The following is a 15,903-nucleotide window of genomic DNA, read 5'->3' on the forward strand; positions in this document are numbered from 1 at the left end:
TGTTTCATTATCTGTATACTTTAGTAGGGCTTCAAGCCTGTGTTTCCAACTGTTACCAAACAGAAAGGAAAATCAACATATTTAACAGTATCTAGGTACAGAGAAAACAATAGGGAAATAGAAAAATTATAATAGGCCAAGGAACAGAGTTACTGCTTGTTAACTGACAATGGGAGAATATATACAAAGCTAAAAAGTGAAATCCATAAATAAAACATGGTTAATATATCACCCCACAACACCCCCAATGATGCCAAGAATTGTTTTTATAACCTTTGTTTCAAGTTGCAGGAAACAAGGGAGCTATCTGTATCCTGTGGGAGAGATAGTAAACATCTTCCTGAAGGACTGACCTGATCACTTTCATAGGAAGTAATACAGCGGTATAGGGTCAAGATTGAGAGAGAGAAAGTACACGATGAAACGAGCGTAGGCAGGGGTACATTTTCCAAGGGCATCACACCTAAGTGAGTATGAGATGCCTCTGTCCATACTTCAGCAGTATGCATAGGTGAGACCTTTGAAGGTGGTCTATCCTGGAGTGTTCCATGCTTCTCTCCCTCTGGCTAATCCCATCTGCCTCTGTTGGTAGAGATTCTGCAGCACAGGACAGGAAGGCAGTTAAGGGCGTTTATAATAAAAAAGGGCAAGTAAGGCCCTTTTCAGTCATTATATGAAGTTTAGCATGACAGTAAACCATTGCTGTTGCTTCCCCATAGGTTTTTCCATTGCAAGAAAACTTGTAAGATTTGATACAACCAGTGTGACAAAGGCTATGTTGCTACTTATGAAACTGGAATGTTTCAGTTGGTTTATGGTGATAAGGCAGAATATTTCTAAAATCAAACCGGGGAAACCTAGAACATGACTACCATACCCAGAAGCCATTACCAGGGAGGCAGAATTATGTCTCTGGGTAAGTGGTACTTTCTTCAATAACTCTTAATACAAAAACAGTAATATAATGAATTCACATGTACCCATCACCCAACTTCAACAGTTAACTCATGGCTAATTTTCTTTGCTTTCTGCTCCCTCACACTGCCCTGCTCCACTAGATGAAGCTAAAGCAAAACTAGGACAATCATTTAACTTTCTATCCATAAATGTTTTAGTATGCCTCTCCGAAAGATAGACTTATTTTTTTAAGACAGACTTTAAAAGAACAACCACAATAGCATCATGCCTACCAAAAAAACCCATTAAAAGCTCTTTAATCAAATGTCCACTAAATATTCAGTTTTCCTCAACTGTCTCATAAATGGTTTTATACAGTGTACTTCGATCAAGATCCAAATGAACATTTAGTTGCAGATGGTTTATATGTCTCAAGTCTTTTTTTCACCTGTGGGTGAATCCCTCCATTTACAAGGATCTTAGAGGGGCTTCCCTGGTGGGTCAGCAGTAAAGAATCTGCCTGCAAGGCAGGAGCCACAGGAGACATGGGTTTGATCCCTGGGTCAGGAAGATACCCTGGAGGATGGCATGGCAACTCACTCCAGTATTCCTGCCTCGGGAATCCAATGGACAGAGGAGCCTGGCAGGCTCTCAGTCCGTAGGGTCATAAAGAATCCAACACAACTGAAGCTACTTAGCATGCACACACACAGAAGGATGTTATTTCCCCCAGTGTTGCCTTTTAAGGCTTAGACCCTAATTTCTTGCTGATAAAAATAAAGGGCATTTTGAAGTCTGAGAGCAAAATATTTACCTACCTTAGTAGGTCACCAGGAGCTTGGTCTAAATATTCTCAAAAACCCAAGACTTAAAAGAGAGCTCCTTACAAACCTTTCTTCTTGTTCCCGTGCCCTTTTCCTCTTGTTATCTGGATCAGAATCATAGTTTCATAAATTTACAAAACATTATTCTAGTTCTCTCTGGAGAAATGAAAATGGCTTTCCCTAGTTCATTCAGTACCTCTAGCCAAAAGATATATTCCATTGAAAATCTTTATCTGTGAAACTCTGGGGAATGTTACTTGTGTTAGCATACTTATTAGGTTCACCATGGCCAAGACCTCTCAGTTTAAAGCCTTGCAGTAAGGAATCCACCTGACAATGCTGGAGACAAAGGTTGGATCCCTGGCTCAGGAAGGTCCCCTGGAGAAGGAAATGGCAGCCCACTCCAGTGTTCTTACCTGGAAAATCCCATGGACAGAGGAGCCTGGCAGTCTACAGTTCATGGGGTTGCAAAGAGTCAAACATGACTTAGTGAACAACAACAACTGTGTGACCTAATTTTTAAACCCCAAACCAGGAGGCTAATCTGACAGTAGATTAGAATTTTTGAAACTAAGACCACTCTGAAAAATTACCCCACACTTGAAATCCACCTCCCTCTTCACTGGTTACATTTTATCACCTTAACAAGACATCAGAATGAGGCATTTATTGTGCAGGCCTAACTGAGGTTTGCATGTGCGGAGAAGTTAGACTAGCTCACCTGTAGGACTGGTAGCTGGAAACCAGGAAGGCTCCCCAGTGCAGTTCTGTTCTGCCTCTGACCTTAAGGATGGAATGGGATGATGAAAGATAACTTCCTGGGGTATTTCCTCAGTATTGTTATTTATTGATCAGGTTAAATAAGTAGTTCTTAATCTGTAGTATACTACTCAGAAGAGAAAAGGCTGTTAGCTAAGTAACTCAAGAGGTGACTTATAAGGTCTATTATTTTCCTTTGAGGATGGGGTATTGACATGGAGTTCTGAGATTTGAATTTAACTATGAATAGAAAGACATAAAGACAATATCAAGATTTTGGTGAGCTATGGAAGATGATAGACCCTTATCACAAGGACTGGTAGCAAAAGTATGTTGGAAAACATGAGGAGAAAAAAGATGCTGGTTTATCATTTTCATTGAGCACTGAGCTCCCAACAGTGTTCCAACATAGGGATCTCAAAAGCAACAGACAAAAACAAACAAACAACAAAAAAAACCAGTTTAATATTACAGGCCAATCTTCTGGTTAAATATTACAGCAGACCTGTATAAGGGATGAGTGAAAATTAGGCACAATCCAAAGCCTGCCTTCACAATCCAAAGTGAAGGAAATGGTGTTAAAGAAAATTAAGGAGGACAACTTGAGACAATGCTTTTCCAGGGTCTAGAATAGCACGTAAAAAAAACAATCTCAACTTCTTTTCACCTTGAAATCGTCATTTCAGTATATATGTCAATAGTTGAAGCGCCACTTCTTTAGGAATGTTAAATTAACTTACCTGAATTATTAGGGGTGAAGACTCTTGTGTGACCTGAATCCCCACTATTTAGAGACGGTCTGAAAGAAAAGACTCCCTGTCCAGAGGAGGCAGATGAAGCTCTAAAGAGGGGAAACAAGAGCATCAGCAGAAAAAAGGAAAAGTTAAAGTAAAAAGCATGTGTAAAGGAAGAGACTATACATTTAAGCCATAGAGGAAATAAATCCCCTGCTTGCAACTGAGAATACAATTAAATAATTTAGATGTGTATTAGACACAGTACTATTCAATCTTCTCTTTTGTTTCCAAGGTTGATTATAAATTTCAGTAGTACAGGTAAATGGCGATAATAACTCCAGGGCTACTGGCAGAATGTCAATGGGAACATCTCAAGTGAAAGGAAACACAGTGTGACTTACCTATAAGATAGGCTGTGAGTAGAAGCCGGTGAAGGGGTTTCTGGAAAGCATAAAAACGAGTCTGTGAGATAATCCATGAACTGAAAAGAGATCCAGATATTTTGGGGGCCAGGGCAAAGGAACAGGGGATCAAAGATTTTCAGTATATATGTTAGGCTTTGGGGCTAAAGGCAAGTGAAAAAGCCCACAAATCACCTAGCAGTGGATCATTATGGAACTGTCTTTTCCCTTTCATGAGTTTGTAGGTCAGGATCATGAGCACACTGCCCTGATGTGCTCCAATGTATCTGTGCCTTGATTTCCCCTCTAAGTTGAAGATGACCAGAAAGAATGTCTAAACACAATGGGTCGTTAAATTGGTGGCATCAGTAAAAATGGCAGAGTGAGGACCTCCACAGAGTCTCTCCAGAAAAGGAATGAGAAATCTGGCAAAAATTGTCAGAGTCGACTTTTTTCAGAATTCTGGAAATTAACAAGGGGTTTTTAACAAGCTGGGGAAAGTTTATTCCAGAAAAATAACTGAATGTGAGTAAGAACAGTGAGCTTTGTGACATTTTAACTCGCCCTAGTCCCACTTTTCCCTCTCCAGGTCAATGGAAGCATTGAAAACCAACAGTCTGGCTGTCATCATAGGGGATGGAATGGGGTTAGAACTCTTTCAAAGCCTCATCCCAGAAAACTCTCATTACTTCACCTGTCTTCACTTGCACGGCTGCCTTTATTTGACCTGACTTGATGCCAAACTTATATGCAGAGTACATCATGAGAAACGCTGGACTGGAAGAAACACAAGCTGGAATCAAGATTGCCGGGAGAAATATCAATAACCTCAGATATGCAGATGACACCACCCTTATGGCAGAAAGGGAAGAGGAACTAAAAAGCCTCTTGATGAAAGTGAAAAAGGAGAGCGAAAAAGTTGGCTTGAAGCTCAACATTCAGAAAACAAAGATCATGGCATCCGGTCCCATCACTTCATGGGAAATAGATGGGGAAACAGTGACAGACTTTATTTTTTGGGCTCCAAAATCACCGCAGATGGTGATTGCAGCCATGAAATTAAAAGACGCTTACTCCTTGGAAGAAAAGTTATGACCAACCTAGATAGCATATTCAAAAGCAGAGACATTACTTTGCCGACTAAGGTCCGTCTAGTCAAGGCTATGGTTTTTCCTATGGTCATGTGTGGATGTGAGAGTTGGACTGTGAAGAAGGCTGAGCGCCAAAGAATTGATGCTTTTGAACTGTGGTGTTGGAGAAGACTCTTGAGAGTCCCTTGGACTGCAAGGAGATCCAACCAGTCCATTCTGAAGGAGATCAGCCCTGGGATTTCTTTGGAGGGAATGATGCTAAAGCTGAAACTCCAGTACTTTGGCCACCTCATGCGAAGAGTTGACTCATGGGAAAAGACTCTGATGCTGGGAGGGATTGGGGGCAGGAGGAGAAGGGGACAACAGAGGATGAGATGGCTGGATGGCATCACTGACTCGATGGACGTGAGTCTGAGTGAACTCCGGGAGTTGGTGATGGAGAGGGAGGCCTGGCATGCTGCGATTCATGGGGTCGCAAAGAGTCGGACACGACTGAGCGACTGAACTGAACTGAACTGATGCCAAACTGGCATGCTGTAGTCTGTGAGGTCGTAAAGAGTTTATGACTTAGCAACTGAACCACAACAAAGTGCCAAACTTACCAGGACTTGGAGCTTAGAGTTCACCAAGTGTGAAAAGCCTTTTCCCCAGGAGTGTTTGTTGCAAACAATTAGAGGCATTTGTTTAGGCTGCCTGAGGTGACTATCAATTGGAACAAATAAAAGGCTAATCAAAAAGCATCAAAAAGAAAGCTATGGAATGAGCTGTCTTCAGGGACTTTGAAAAGGAACAACAGGTTCTTGGGAATCAAGGCCGTGTGCACAGGGCTATATGCATGCTCGAGAAAGACCTAAAAAGACCCTAAGCTGTCATCTTGGGCTTACGTAGAAGTCACACAAGCAGAAAGGGAAGGCTATGGCACAGAAGTCAACTGCCTAAGTGTTGAAAGTGCACCTCAATATACAGTCCTTTAACACACACTGAGAGATTTATTGGTAGCAGGTGTTTAAGGAAATCTCTGTCTAATCATTAGCTGACCACTAAGCTAACTGAAAAGAGACTTCAGTGGCCACATATGACATAGAAAACAGATTTTATAGAATTAGTTTAGAAAGTCACTAAACAAACAATGACAAACAACAACAAACTTTGGAAGGGGAGGAAGTATCTGATTTTTTAGGGTTGCCATGTTATATTATTTAGCTGTCTAGTTTTCAACAATTATAAGGCATGAAAGAAACAAGAAACTAGAACCTATATAAAGTAAAGGAAAAAAGCTGTAGAAACTGTCTTTGAGGAAGCCTAGATATATTAGGCGGAGAAGGCAATGGCAACCTAGTACTCCAGTACTCTTGCCTGGAAAATCCCATGGGGAGAGAAGCCTGGTAGGCTGCAGTCCATGGGGTCGATAAGAGTCGGACACGAACGACTGAGAGACTTCACTTTCACTTTTCACTTTCCTGCATTGGAGAGGGAAATGGCAACCCACTCCAGTGTTCTTGCCTGGAGAATCCCAGGGATGGGGGAGCCTGGTGGGCTGCAGTCTACGGGGTCACACATAGTCGGACACAACTAAAGTGACTTGGCAGCAGCAGATACATTAGGAGGGCATGGCAACCCACTCCAGTATTCTTGCCTGGAGAATCCCATGGACAGAGGAGGCTGGTGGGCTACAGTCCATAGGGCTGCAAAGAGTTGGACACAACTTAAATGACTTAGCACGCACACACATGCACGCACAGATACATTAGACTTTCAAGAGAAAGCTTTTAAACGAACTATTTTAAACATATTCAGATAACCATGTTTAGAGCACTAAATGAAAGTATGACAATGGTCTCACCAAACAGAAAATACTAAGTAAATATAAATTCTGGAATTGATAAGTAAAGTTAACTAAAATGTAAACTGCCCTAGAGATATGAGCAGGCAGAAGAAAGAATCAGCAAATTTGAAGATAAGTCAATTGAGATTATCCAGTTTGAGGAAGATAAATAAAAAGGACTGACGAATAATGAACAGAGCCTCAGAGAACTTGATGAAATACCATCAAGCATACCAGCACATACAAATGGGAGTTCCAAAAGGAAAACAGAGAGGACAAGAGGCAGAGATAATTATCCGAAGATATAAGGGCTGACAACTTCCCAAATTGATGAAAATATTCATCTATATATCCAAGAAGCTCAATAAATCCCAAAGATGATAAATCAAACAGATCCATACTTGGATGCATCATAAACTGTTGAAAGCTAAAGACCAAAAAAAAAAAAAGAAAGAAAGAGGAACCTTGAAAGCAGCAAAAGAGAAGCCATTCATCACATGCAAGGGATTCTCAATAAACTGGCACTGATTTCTCCTCCGAAACCATGGAGGCCAGAACATAAGAGGATAACATATGCAAAATGCTAAATGAAACAATGTCAACCAAAAGTTTTAAATCCAGCAAAACTATCTTTCAAAAATGAAGGAGAAATTAAGATACTCCTTGATAATGGATAAAACAACTGGACAAGTTCAGCAAGAAAACAGAAGATTTGATCAACATTATAAGGACTTTCCTGGTAGTCCAGTGGTCAAAAATATGCTCTCCAATGCAGGGGACACAAGTTTGATCCCTGGTCAGAGAACAAAGATCCCACATGCTGTGGGGCAGCTAAGCCCATGGGTCACAACTACAGAGCCTACACTCTGGAGCCCAAGTCACAACCAGAGAGAAACCACAATGAAAGATCCTGCATGGCACAACACAGCTAAGATCTGTTGCAGCCAAACAAATAAATGTTTTTTAAAACACAACAACACTATATACCAACTAAATTAACAGACATCTACAGAACACTCCATCCAACAACAGCAGAATATACATTCTTTTCAAGTGTACCTGGAACATTCCCCAGGATATACAATGCTTTAGGCCACACAGTTAAATGGATCTAAATCATACAAAATATGTTGTCCAACAACAGTGAAATGAAATTAAAATAAAAAACAGGAGGAAATTTGGGAAATTAACAATTATATGGATAATCAACACTGCTAAATAACTAATGGGTCAAAGAAAAAAAAATCACAGAAGTTAGAAAATACTTTGAGATGAATGGAAACAAAAACACAATATACTAAACCCTGAAAGATACAGTGAAAGCAGTGCTCAGAGTGAAACATAACTGTAATCATCTATATTAAAAAAGTAGATCTCAAGTCAACAATGAAACCTTCCACTTTAAGAAACAAGAAGAACTAAACTCAAAAGCAGAAGGAAAGAAAAAGATTAGAGCAGAAATAAATGAAATAGAGAACAGAAAAATAACAGACAAAAATCAAGAAAACCAAGAGTTGGTTCTCTGAAATGATCAACAAAATTCACTAATCCTGGGGGGGTAATTAATGGGAGGTATAAATTAGGAGGCTGGGACTGACATATACACACCACTATGTGTGCTGCTGCTGTTGCTGCTGCTGCTAAGTTGCTTCAGTCGTGTCCGACTCCGTGTGACCCCATAGACGGCAGCCCACCAGGCTCCCCCGTCCCTGGGATTCTCCAGGCAAGAACACTGGAGTGGGCTGCCATTTCCTTCTCCAATGCATGAAAGCAAAAAGTGAAAGTGAAGTCGCTCAGTCGTGTCCGACTCTTAGCGACCCCATGGACTGCAGCCCACCAGGCTTCTCTGTCCATGGATTTTCCTATGTATAGTTAGTTAAAATAGATTACCAACAACAACCTACTGTATAGCACAGGGAACTATACTCATATTATATAATAACTTAAATGGAAAAGAATCTGAAATATATATACATATATTGCTGTGCTATAAACCTGAGACTTACATGATATTATAAATCAACTATAGTTCAATAACAAATTTTTAAAACTTCCCTCTTAGAGTTGTTTAAAACACTTGACTCATCTTTAGCTAGGTTGTCCAAGAAAAAAAGATAGCCTTAAATAACTAAAATCAGGAATAAAAGAGAGTATTACTAACTTGACAGAAATAAGCTAAAACACCTACTCTTCAAAGGGATGAGTATGAAAGAATCAGAGGATAACTATTTGGTGAATTTCAAAAATGGCTATTTCAGGAAGAGATCTGTGAATTTAAAAATTGCCTCTTGGGAAAGAAAGGGAAATCCTCTCTGATAAGTATTCTCTATGGACTGACTAATGTCTTAAAAAACAGTAGTAAGAATACTAGTTCTAAGGGGAAAGAGACAAGAAATTAAGTTGGAGTTTTGCAGAGTATTTCTTCTCTGCAATATTTTTATGTCTGATCACACAGACCACAGCCTTGTCTAACTTAATGAAACTAAGCCATGCCATGTGGGACCACCCAAGATAGCTGGGTCATGGTAGAGAGGTCTGACAGAATGTGGTCCACTGGAGAAGGGAATGGCAAACCACTTCAGTATTCTTGCCTTGAGAACCCTATGAACAGTATGAAAAGGCAAAAAGATTGGATACTGCAAGATGAACTCCTCAGGTCAGTAGGTGCCCAATATGCTACTAAAGATCAGTATTGAAATAACTCCAGAAAGAATGAAGGGATGGAGCCAAAGCAAAAACAACACCTAGTTGTGGATGTGACTGATGATAGAAGCAAGGTTCGATGCTGTAAAGAGCAATATTGCATAGGAACCTGGAATGTTAGGTCCATGAATCAAGGCAAATTGGAAGTGGTCAAACAGCAGATGGCAAGAGTGAACGTTGACATTCTAGGAATCAGCGAACTAAAATGGACTGGAATGGGTGAATTTAACTCAGATGACCGTTATTTCTACTACTGTGGGCAGGAATCCCTTAGAAAAAATGGAGTAGCCATCATAGTCAACAAAAGAGTCCGAAATGCAGTACTTGGATGCAATCTCTGAAACGACAGAATGATCTCTGTTCATTTCCAAGGCAAACCATTCAATATCACGGTAATCCAAGTCTATGCCCAGACCAGTAACACTGAAGAAGCTGAAGTTGAACAGTTCTATGAAGACCTACAAGGCCTCTTATAACTAACACCCAAAAAAGATGTCCTTTTCATTATAAGAGACTGGAATGCAAAAGTAGGAAGTCAAGAAACACCTGGAGTAACAGGCAAATTTGGCTTTGGAGTACAGAATGAAGGAGGGCAAAGGCTAATAGAGTTTTGCCAAGAGAACGCACTGGTCATAGCAAACACCCTCTTCCAACAACACAGGAGAAGACTCTACACATGGACATCACCAGATGGCCAACACCAAAATCAGATTGATTACATTCTTTGCAGCCAAAGATGGAGAAGCTCTATACAGTTAGCAAAAACAAGACCGGGAGCTGACTGTAGCTCAGATCATGAACTCCTTATTGCCAAATTCAGACTTAAATTGAAGAAAGTGGGGAAAACCACTAGACCATTCAGGTCCGACCTAAATCAAATCCTTTATGATTATACAGTGGAAGTGAGAAATAGATTTAAGGGGCTAGGTCTGATAGACAGAGTGCCTGATGAACTATGGACGAAGGTTCGTGAAGGTTCTCATTGTACACGAGTAGGGATCAAGACCATCCCCAAGAAAAAGAAATGCAAAAAAGCAAAATGGCTGTCTGAGGAGGCCTTACAAATAGCTGTGAAAAGAAGCAAAAAGCAAAGGAGAAAAGGAAAGATATACCCATTTGAATGCGGAGTTCCAGAGAATAGCAAGGAGAGATAAGAAAGCCTTCCTCAGCAATCAGTGAAAAGAAATAGAGGAAAACAATAGAATGGGAAAGACTAGAGATCTCTTCAAGAAAATTAGAGATACCAAGGGAACATTTCATGCAAAGATGGGCTCAATAAAGGACAGAAATGGTATGGACCTAACAGAAGCAGAAGATATTAAGAAGAGGTGGTAAGAATACACAGAAGAACTGTACAAAAAAGATCATCACAACCCAGATAACCACGATGGTGTGATCACTCATCTAGAGCCAGACATCCTGGAATGTGAAGTCAAGTGGGCCTTAGGAAGCATCACTACAAACAAAGCTAGTGGAGGTGATGAAATTCCAGTTGAGCTGTTTCAAATCCTGAAAGATGATGCTGGGAAAGTGCTGCACTCAATATGCCAGCAAATTTGGAAAACTCAGCAGTGGCCACAGGACTGGAAAAGGTCAGTTTTCATTCCAATTCCAAAGAAAGGCAATGCCAAAGAATGCTCAAACTACCGCACAATTGCACTCATCTCACATGCTAGTAAAGTAATGCTCAAAATTCTCCAAGCCAGGCTTCAGCAATACGTGAACTGTGAACTCCCTCATGTTCAAGCTGATTTAGAAAAGGCAGAGGAACCAGAGATCAAATTGCTAACATCTGCTGGATCATCAAAATAGCAAGAGAGTTCCAGAAAAATATCTATTTCTGCTTTATTGACTATGCCAAAGCCTTTGACTCTATGGATCACAATAAACTGTAGAAAATTCTGAAAGAGATGGGAATACCAGACCACCTGACTTGCCTCTTGAGAAACCTGTATGCAGGTCAGGAAGCAACAGTTAGAACTGGACATGGAACAGCAGACTGGTTCCAAATAGGAAAAGGAGTATGTCAAGGCTGTATATTGTCACCCTGCTCATTTAACTTCTATGCAGAGTACATTATGAAAAACGCTGGGCTGGAAGAAACACAAGCTGGAATCAAGATTGCTCGGAAAAAATATCAATAACCTCAGATATGCAGATGACACCACCCTTATGGCAGAAAGTGAAGAACTAAAGAGCCTCTTGATGAAAGTGAAAGAGGAGAGTGAAAAAGTTGGCTTAAAGCTCAACATTCAGAAAACTAAGATCATGGTATTAAGTCCCATCACTTCATGGCAAATAGATGGGGAAACAGTGGAAACAGTGGCTAACTTTTATTTTTGGGGGGCTCCAAAATCACTGCAGATGGTGATTGTAGCCATGAAATTAAAAAACACTTACTCCTTGGAAGGAAAGTTATGACCAACCTATCACCAACCTAGACAGCATATTAAAAAGCAGAGACATAGTCTAGTCAAGGCTATGGTTTTTCCTGTGGTCATGTATGGATGTGAGAGTTGGACTGTGAAGAAGGCTGAGCGCCGAAGAATTGATGCTTTTGAACTGTGGTGTTGGAGAAGACTCTTGAGAGTCCCTTAGACTGCAAGGAGATCCAACCAGTCCATTGTAAGGGAGATCAGTCCTGGGTGTTCATTGGAAGGACTGATGTTAAAGCTGAAACTCCAATACTTTGGCCACCTGATGTGAAGAGCTGATTCACTGGAAAAGACCCTGATGCTGGGAAAGATTGAGGGCAGGAGGAGAAGGGGAAGACAGAGAATGAGATGGTTGGATGGCATCACCAACTCAATGGACATGGGTTTGGGTAGACTCCAGGAGTTGGTGATGGACAGGGAGGCCTGGCATGCTGCAGTTCATGGAGCCTCAAAGAGTGTCGGATATGACTGAGCAACTGAACTGAACTGAACTGAAGAAGCCAGATACTCTTCAGGCTAACATAATTGACATCTAGTTAATCTTCTTTTAGATCTAACTTCTACTGCCATCTTGTGGCAATTAAAAAAAACCCAAGTCAATTACTCAAAAGTTCTATCTCCTGACCAAAAGGTCTCAAAGACTTTCTATTACTCAAGTTTCAATTTTCTCCCTATCAGTTTGAGAACAGAAATATTATTCAAAATTAATGTCTGGATACCTGGGATCACTGTTCAGAGAAAAGGGAAGTAAAATGGCATTATATTATGCACAGAAAACCCAAAATCTGCTGGTAGTTTTATAGAATATGTTGGTCTCCGAAAGCTTTTTTCTGCCCCTCTTACCAGTAAAAGAATCCCTTGGAGTGCTCCTTCCCTGAAGACCTCTGGCTCCCTGAGGGACAAATAACAGTAAATATATCCTGATTCTCTGGCTTCTATATTTCATGCTATATATACACTGAAAAATATGTTGTTCTCCCAGAGTGGGTACACAAGTCCAAGAAAGACCCACATTTTAATCTTTCCAAAATGAACATGATGGACACTGTTAATGTGGTCCACTATTTTCACCTCTATTCATTCCAAGCTATGAATTAGGTCCACTTCTAATATCAGGTCTGCATTGCCAAAAGAGAGATAATTCATGCCAAAACCAATAAGTTTAATATTCTTGCTTTAATCTTGGCTTTCATTTAGCATTAGAAATCTCAGTCTGGAAAGACAATGTAAACATTACTTACTTGTCCCAAGTCACTAAAGCCAGCCATTCTATAAGGGGTAGACTCCACTGAGGAGGACCGACTGTATGAAGTGAAACAAAGACGAAAAGCAAACAAACCTGGTATTAAACTTTTACAGACGTAAAGTCTCCTCAGTCCCTATCTCAGCCACATCTTCCATCTTCTGCCAACAGTTTTAATGTTTCTGTGTAGCTTTCTACTCACCTGACCACTTGGCTACTATGCTGAGAAATGGGTCGTGGAGTAACTAAAAGGGAATAAAACAGAGGATGAAAAGTTGCCATTAATGGTGTGCCCTGTTTTGCCTAGCCTGTCTGTTGCAAGTTAGTGTCTGTGAGTTTGGCCTTTCCATATCATACATAAGAATAGGAAAATCACATTATACTTTCCGAGAGGAAATCATCTTCCTTATGGTTTATAGTTTATGGAAAAGGGTATGTATTTATCTCACGCTTATATTTGGGCAAAACATGGTCTCTACCTGACTGAGATGGAGAAGTGATGCCCACTGGTCGAGGTGTGTTTAATCTGCAAGGAAGAAAAAAAACAAAAGCAGTTCTAATCTCTGTAAGCAGAACTTGGTGCCACCTTAGAGGATCAATCACACCATTTATTTATAAAAATAATAGCCTCCTCTCTGAGCAGAGTGGAAGCAAGGTTTTCATATGGGTCTCCTTGGCTCTCCAATTCCCTAAATGAAATCTTCTCCACTTCTCTATTTCCAGTAATAGAAGTCCTTTCATCCTTCCCTTAGTGCCTTACCAGATACTCTCAACTTTACGTATATCTATCCACCCATTTACACATCCACCATTCCCTCACTCCTTCCATCCCATCTTCCATCTATCCACAAGCATTTATTTAGTGCTCATGTATCTTAGATCCTGAGGTTACAAAAATAACTAGAATGTGGTTTCTATTTTTGAGAGGCTTACTGAGAGACAATAAAAAGGCAACGTTAAATGTTATAACATGTGTATTAGAAGTACAGAGTATGCTAGAACATGACTTTAGCTTCTGTGAGTCAACAGCTATGTTTTTTTAATCCATCAATACAGAGCTGATATTAAAAATATTTAACGATTGGTAGGGTACAGACATTTATAATTAGAAAAATTGGTGATGTACACCCAACACCTAACACAGTACATCACAAACAATAGGCAATTAATGAATATTTATTGAATAAATGAATAATAGAACATCTAACTCTGCCTAACAGTCTTGACAGAGGAAATGACACATGAGCTGAATTTTGAAGGATGAGTAGAATTTTATAAGATGACGGTCAAGGGTGAGCACTGCATTCAAGATTATACATCAGCGCTTTTCAGTAACTCTTTCATGGAGAAGTGAAAGATAAATTCATAAACCATTTCCCCCACCTCAGAGCCCACATAAGAGTTAGAGCCAAGTGTCAAGAAAGGATAGATATTTTCAGAGAGGGAAGCTATGGCGCCTGATAAAACTGACCTGCTTCCTTGGTACCAACTTGGAGATTCCTGTAGGTGAAAAAAATGGGGGTGAAGGAAGCTTTAGCTCAAGAGTCCCCATCAATGGATCTTACTTGTCAGATAACTAAGCTGCAATGTCTTCTAGTTGTGGTTACTAAGATTTCCAATAGAAGAAAACAGCTGCAGTGTTTCCTTAGAAACACTTAGCTTTGGGGGAAGAAAATTTTAGTCTCTCTTCACAAAAACACATTGGGAATCCTGAAGACTGATATACATGGGGAAATATAGAGACTCTATGGAGAGAGAAAGGAAAATATAAGAGTAAGATCAAAAGGAACGTTATATAAACACAAAGAACAATCTTGGGAAGAGAGAAATGTCTAGGAAATAGAGTTAGATGGAAAAGAAGGGTCCTGAGGTGCCTTGGGATTCTTAAAGAGAAATTTTAAGTTACAACAGATAACTCCTCTGTAAAAGAGCTTCCCCATGTGCCATGTCATGATTCATTGATGTTCGAGAATGGGTTGCTGCTGCTGCTAAGTCGCTTCAGTTGTGTCCGACTCTGTGCGACCCCATAGACGGCAGCCCACCAGGCTCCCCCGTCCCTGGGATTCTCCAGGCAAGAACACTGGAGTGGGTTGCCATTTCCTTATTCAGTGCATGAAAGTGAAAAGTGAAAGTGAAGTCACTCAGTCATGTCCGACTCCTAGCGACCCCACGGACTGTAGCCTACCAGGCTCCTCCATCCATGGGATTTTCCAGGCAAGAGTACTGGAGAGGGTTGCCATTGCCTTCTCCTCGAGAATGGGTTACCACTGTGCTAAATTTTGTCCTATCATCCCTTCAAGATCTTCTGTGGCCTTGTCTATTTACTATAGTATGTTTATTTTACAAACATTATCAATTAATACCTGCCATGGAAAACTATTCTATTCAGTCAGCTGGACAGATGGGCAAAATAGAGGAGAAAATAATAGCACGGAAAATTTATTTTATTCACCTTCACGATGGCTTGAAATTTCTTCAGTTCTCCATTCTCTTTCCTTAAGACTGACAGCTCTCTAGGCAAAAGATGGAAACGGTGAGCTTCAGCAGGTCAGTGGGATAAAAAAATTCCTGATTTTTATTATTATCAAATCTAGTTAATGCTTCCAGAGAGATGTTTGCCACTATACAAGATAATTCTGACAGAGACCTAGTGATTCAGGTCAGCAATGGCAGGGTTTTGGTGGTGAGAAGAATCAGGGGGAGAAAATAAGCATCAGTTGGTATGGTTTCAGAGGCTTTTACACAGAATTGCATCTCTTCTGCACGCGCACCCCTGGCCTGAAGATGTCTGAACATTTCTGTCAGGGATTCCATCTTTTAGCTTAAGACTTCCAAAATACATCCTCCTACAAGTAACATTTTAAATGCTATCTCCCATCATTATTACTGTGAAAAAGCCATGTCTGATTTCTCTGAAGAAGCAGTTTTTGACAGATGGAAGTAAAAGAGGAAAGCTATAAAGTAAAGAGGGAAGAAAGAGAAAAAGAA

At 40.3% G+C, this 15,903-nt stretch overlaps 1 protein-coding gene across 1 annotated transcript in view; it reads right to left on the reverse strand.

Moving 5' to 3' along the window:
- Positions 1 to 531: 531 nt before the first annotated feature.
- The window catches only part of RNF212B (ring finger protein 212B), a 31,508-nt gene continuing 16,136 nt past the window's right edge, over positions 532 to 15,903 (reverse strand). Inside the window, 12 exon segments of the mRNA XM_052647252.1 lie at positions 532 to 597; positions 2,443 to 2,504; positions 3,030 to 3,060; positions 3,062 to 3,105; positions 3,221 to 3,321; positions 3,619 to 3,658; positions 12,516 to 12,564; positions 12,914 to 12,974; positions 13,118 to 13,160; positions 13,395 to 13,441; positions 14,387 to 14,415; positions 15,368 to 15,428. Of these exon segments, the coding sequence (XP_052503212.1) occupies positions 532 to 597; positions 2,443 to 2,504; positions 3,030 to 3,060; positions 3,062 to 3,105; positions 3,221 to 3,321; positions 3,619 to 3,658; positions 12,516 to 12,564; positions 12,914 to 12,974; positions 13,118 to 13,160; positions 13,395 to 13,441; positions 14,387 to 14,415; positions 15,368 to 15,428 (634 nt within the window).

Source organism: Budorcas taxicolor, chromosome 10, assembly GCF_023091745.1.
Source record: "Budorcas taxicolor isolate Tak-1 chromosome 10, Takin1.1, whole genome shotgun sequence".
Classification (NCBI taxonomy): Eukaryota; Metazoa; Chordata; class Mammalia; order Artiodactyla; family Bovidae; genus Budorcas; species Budorcas taxicolor.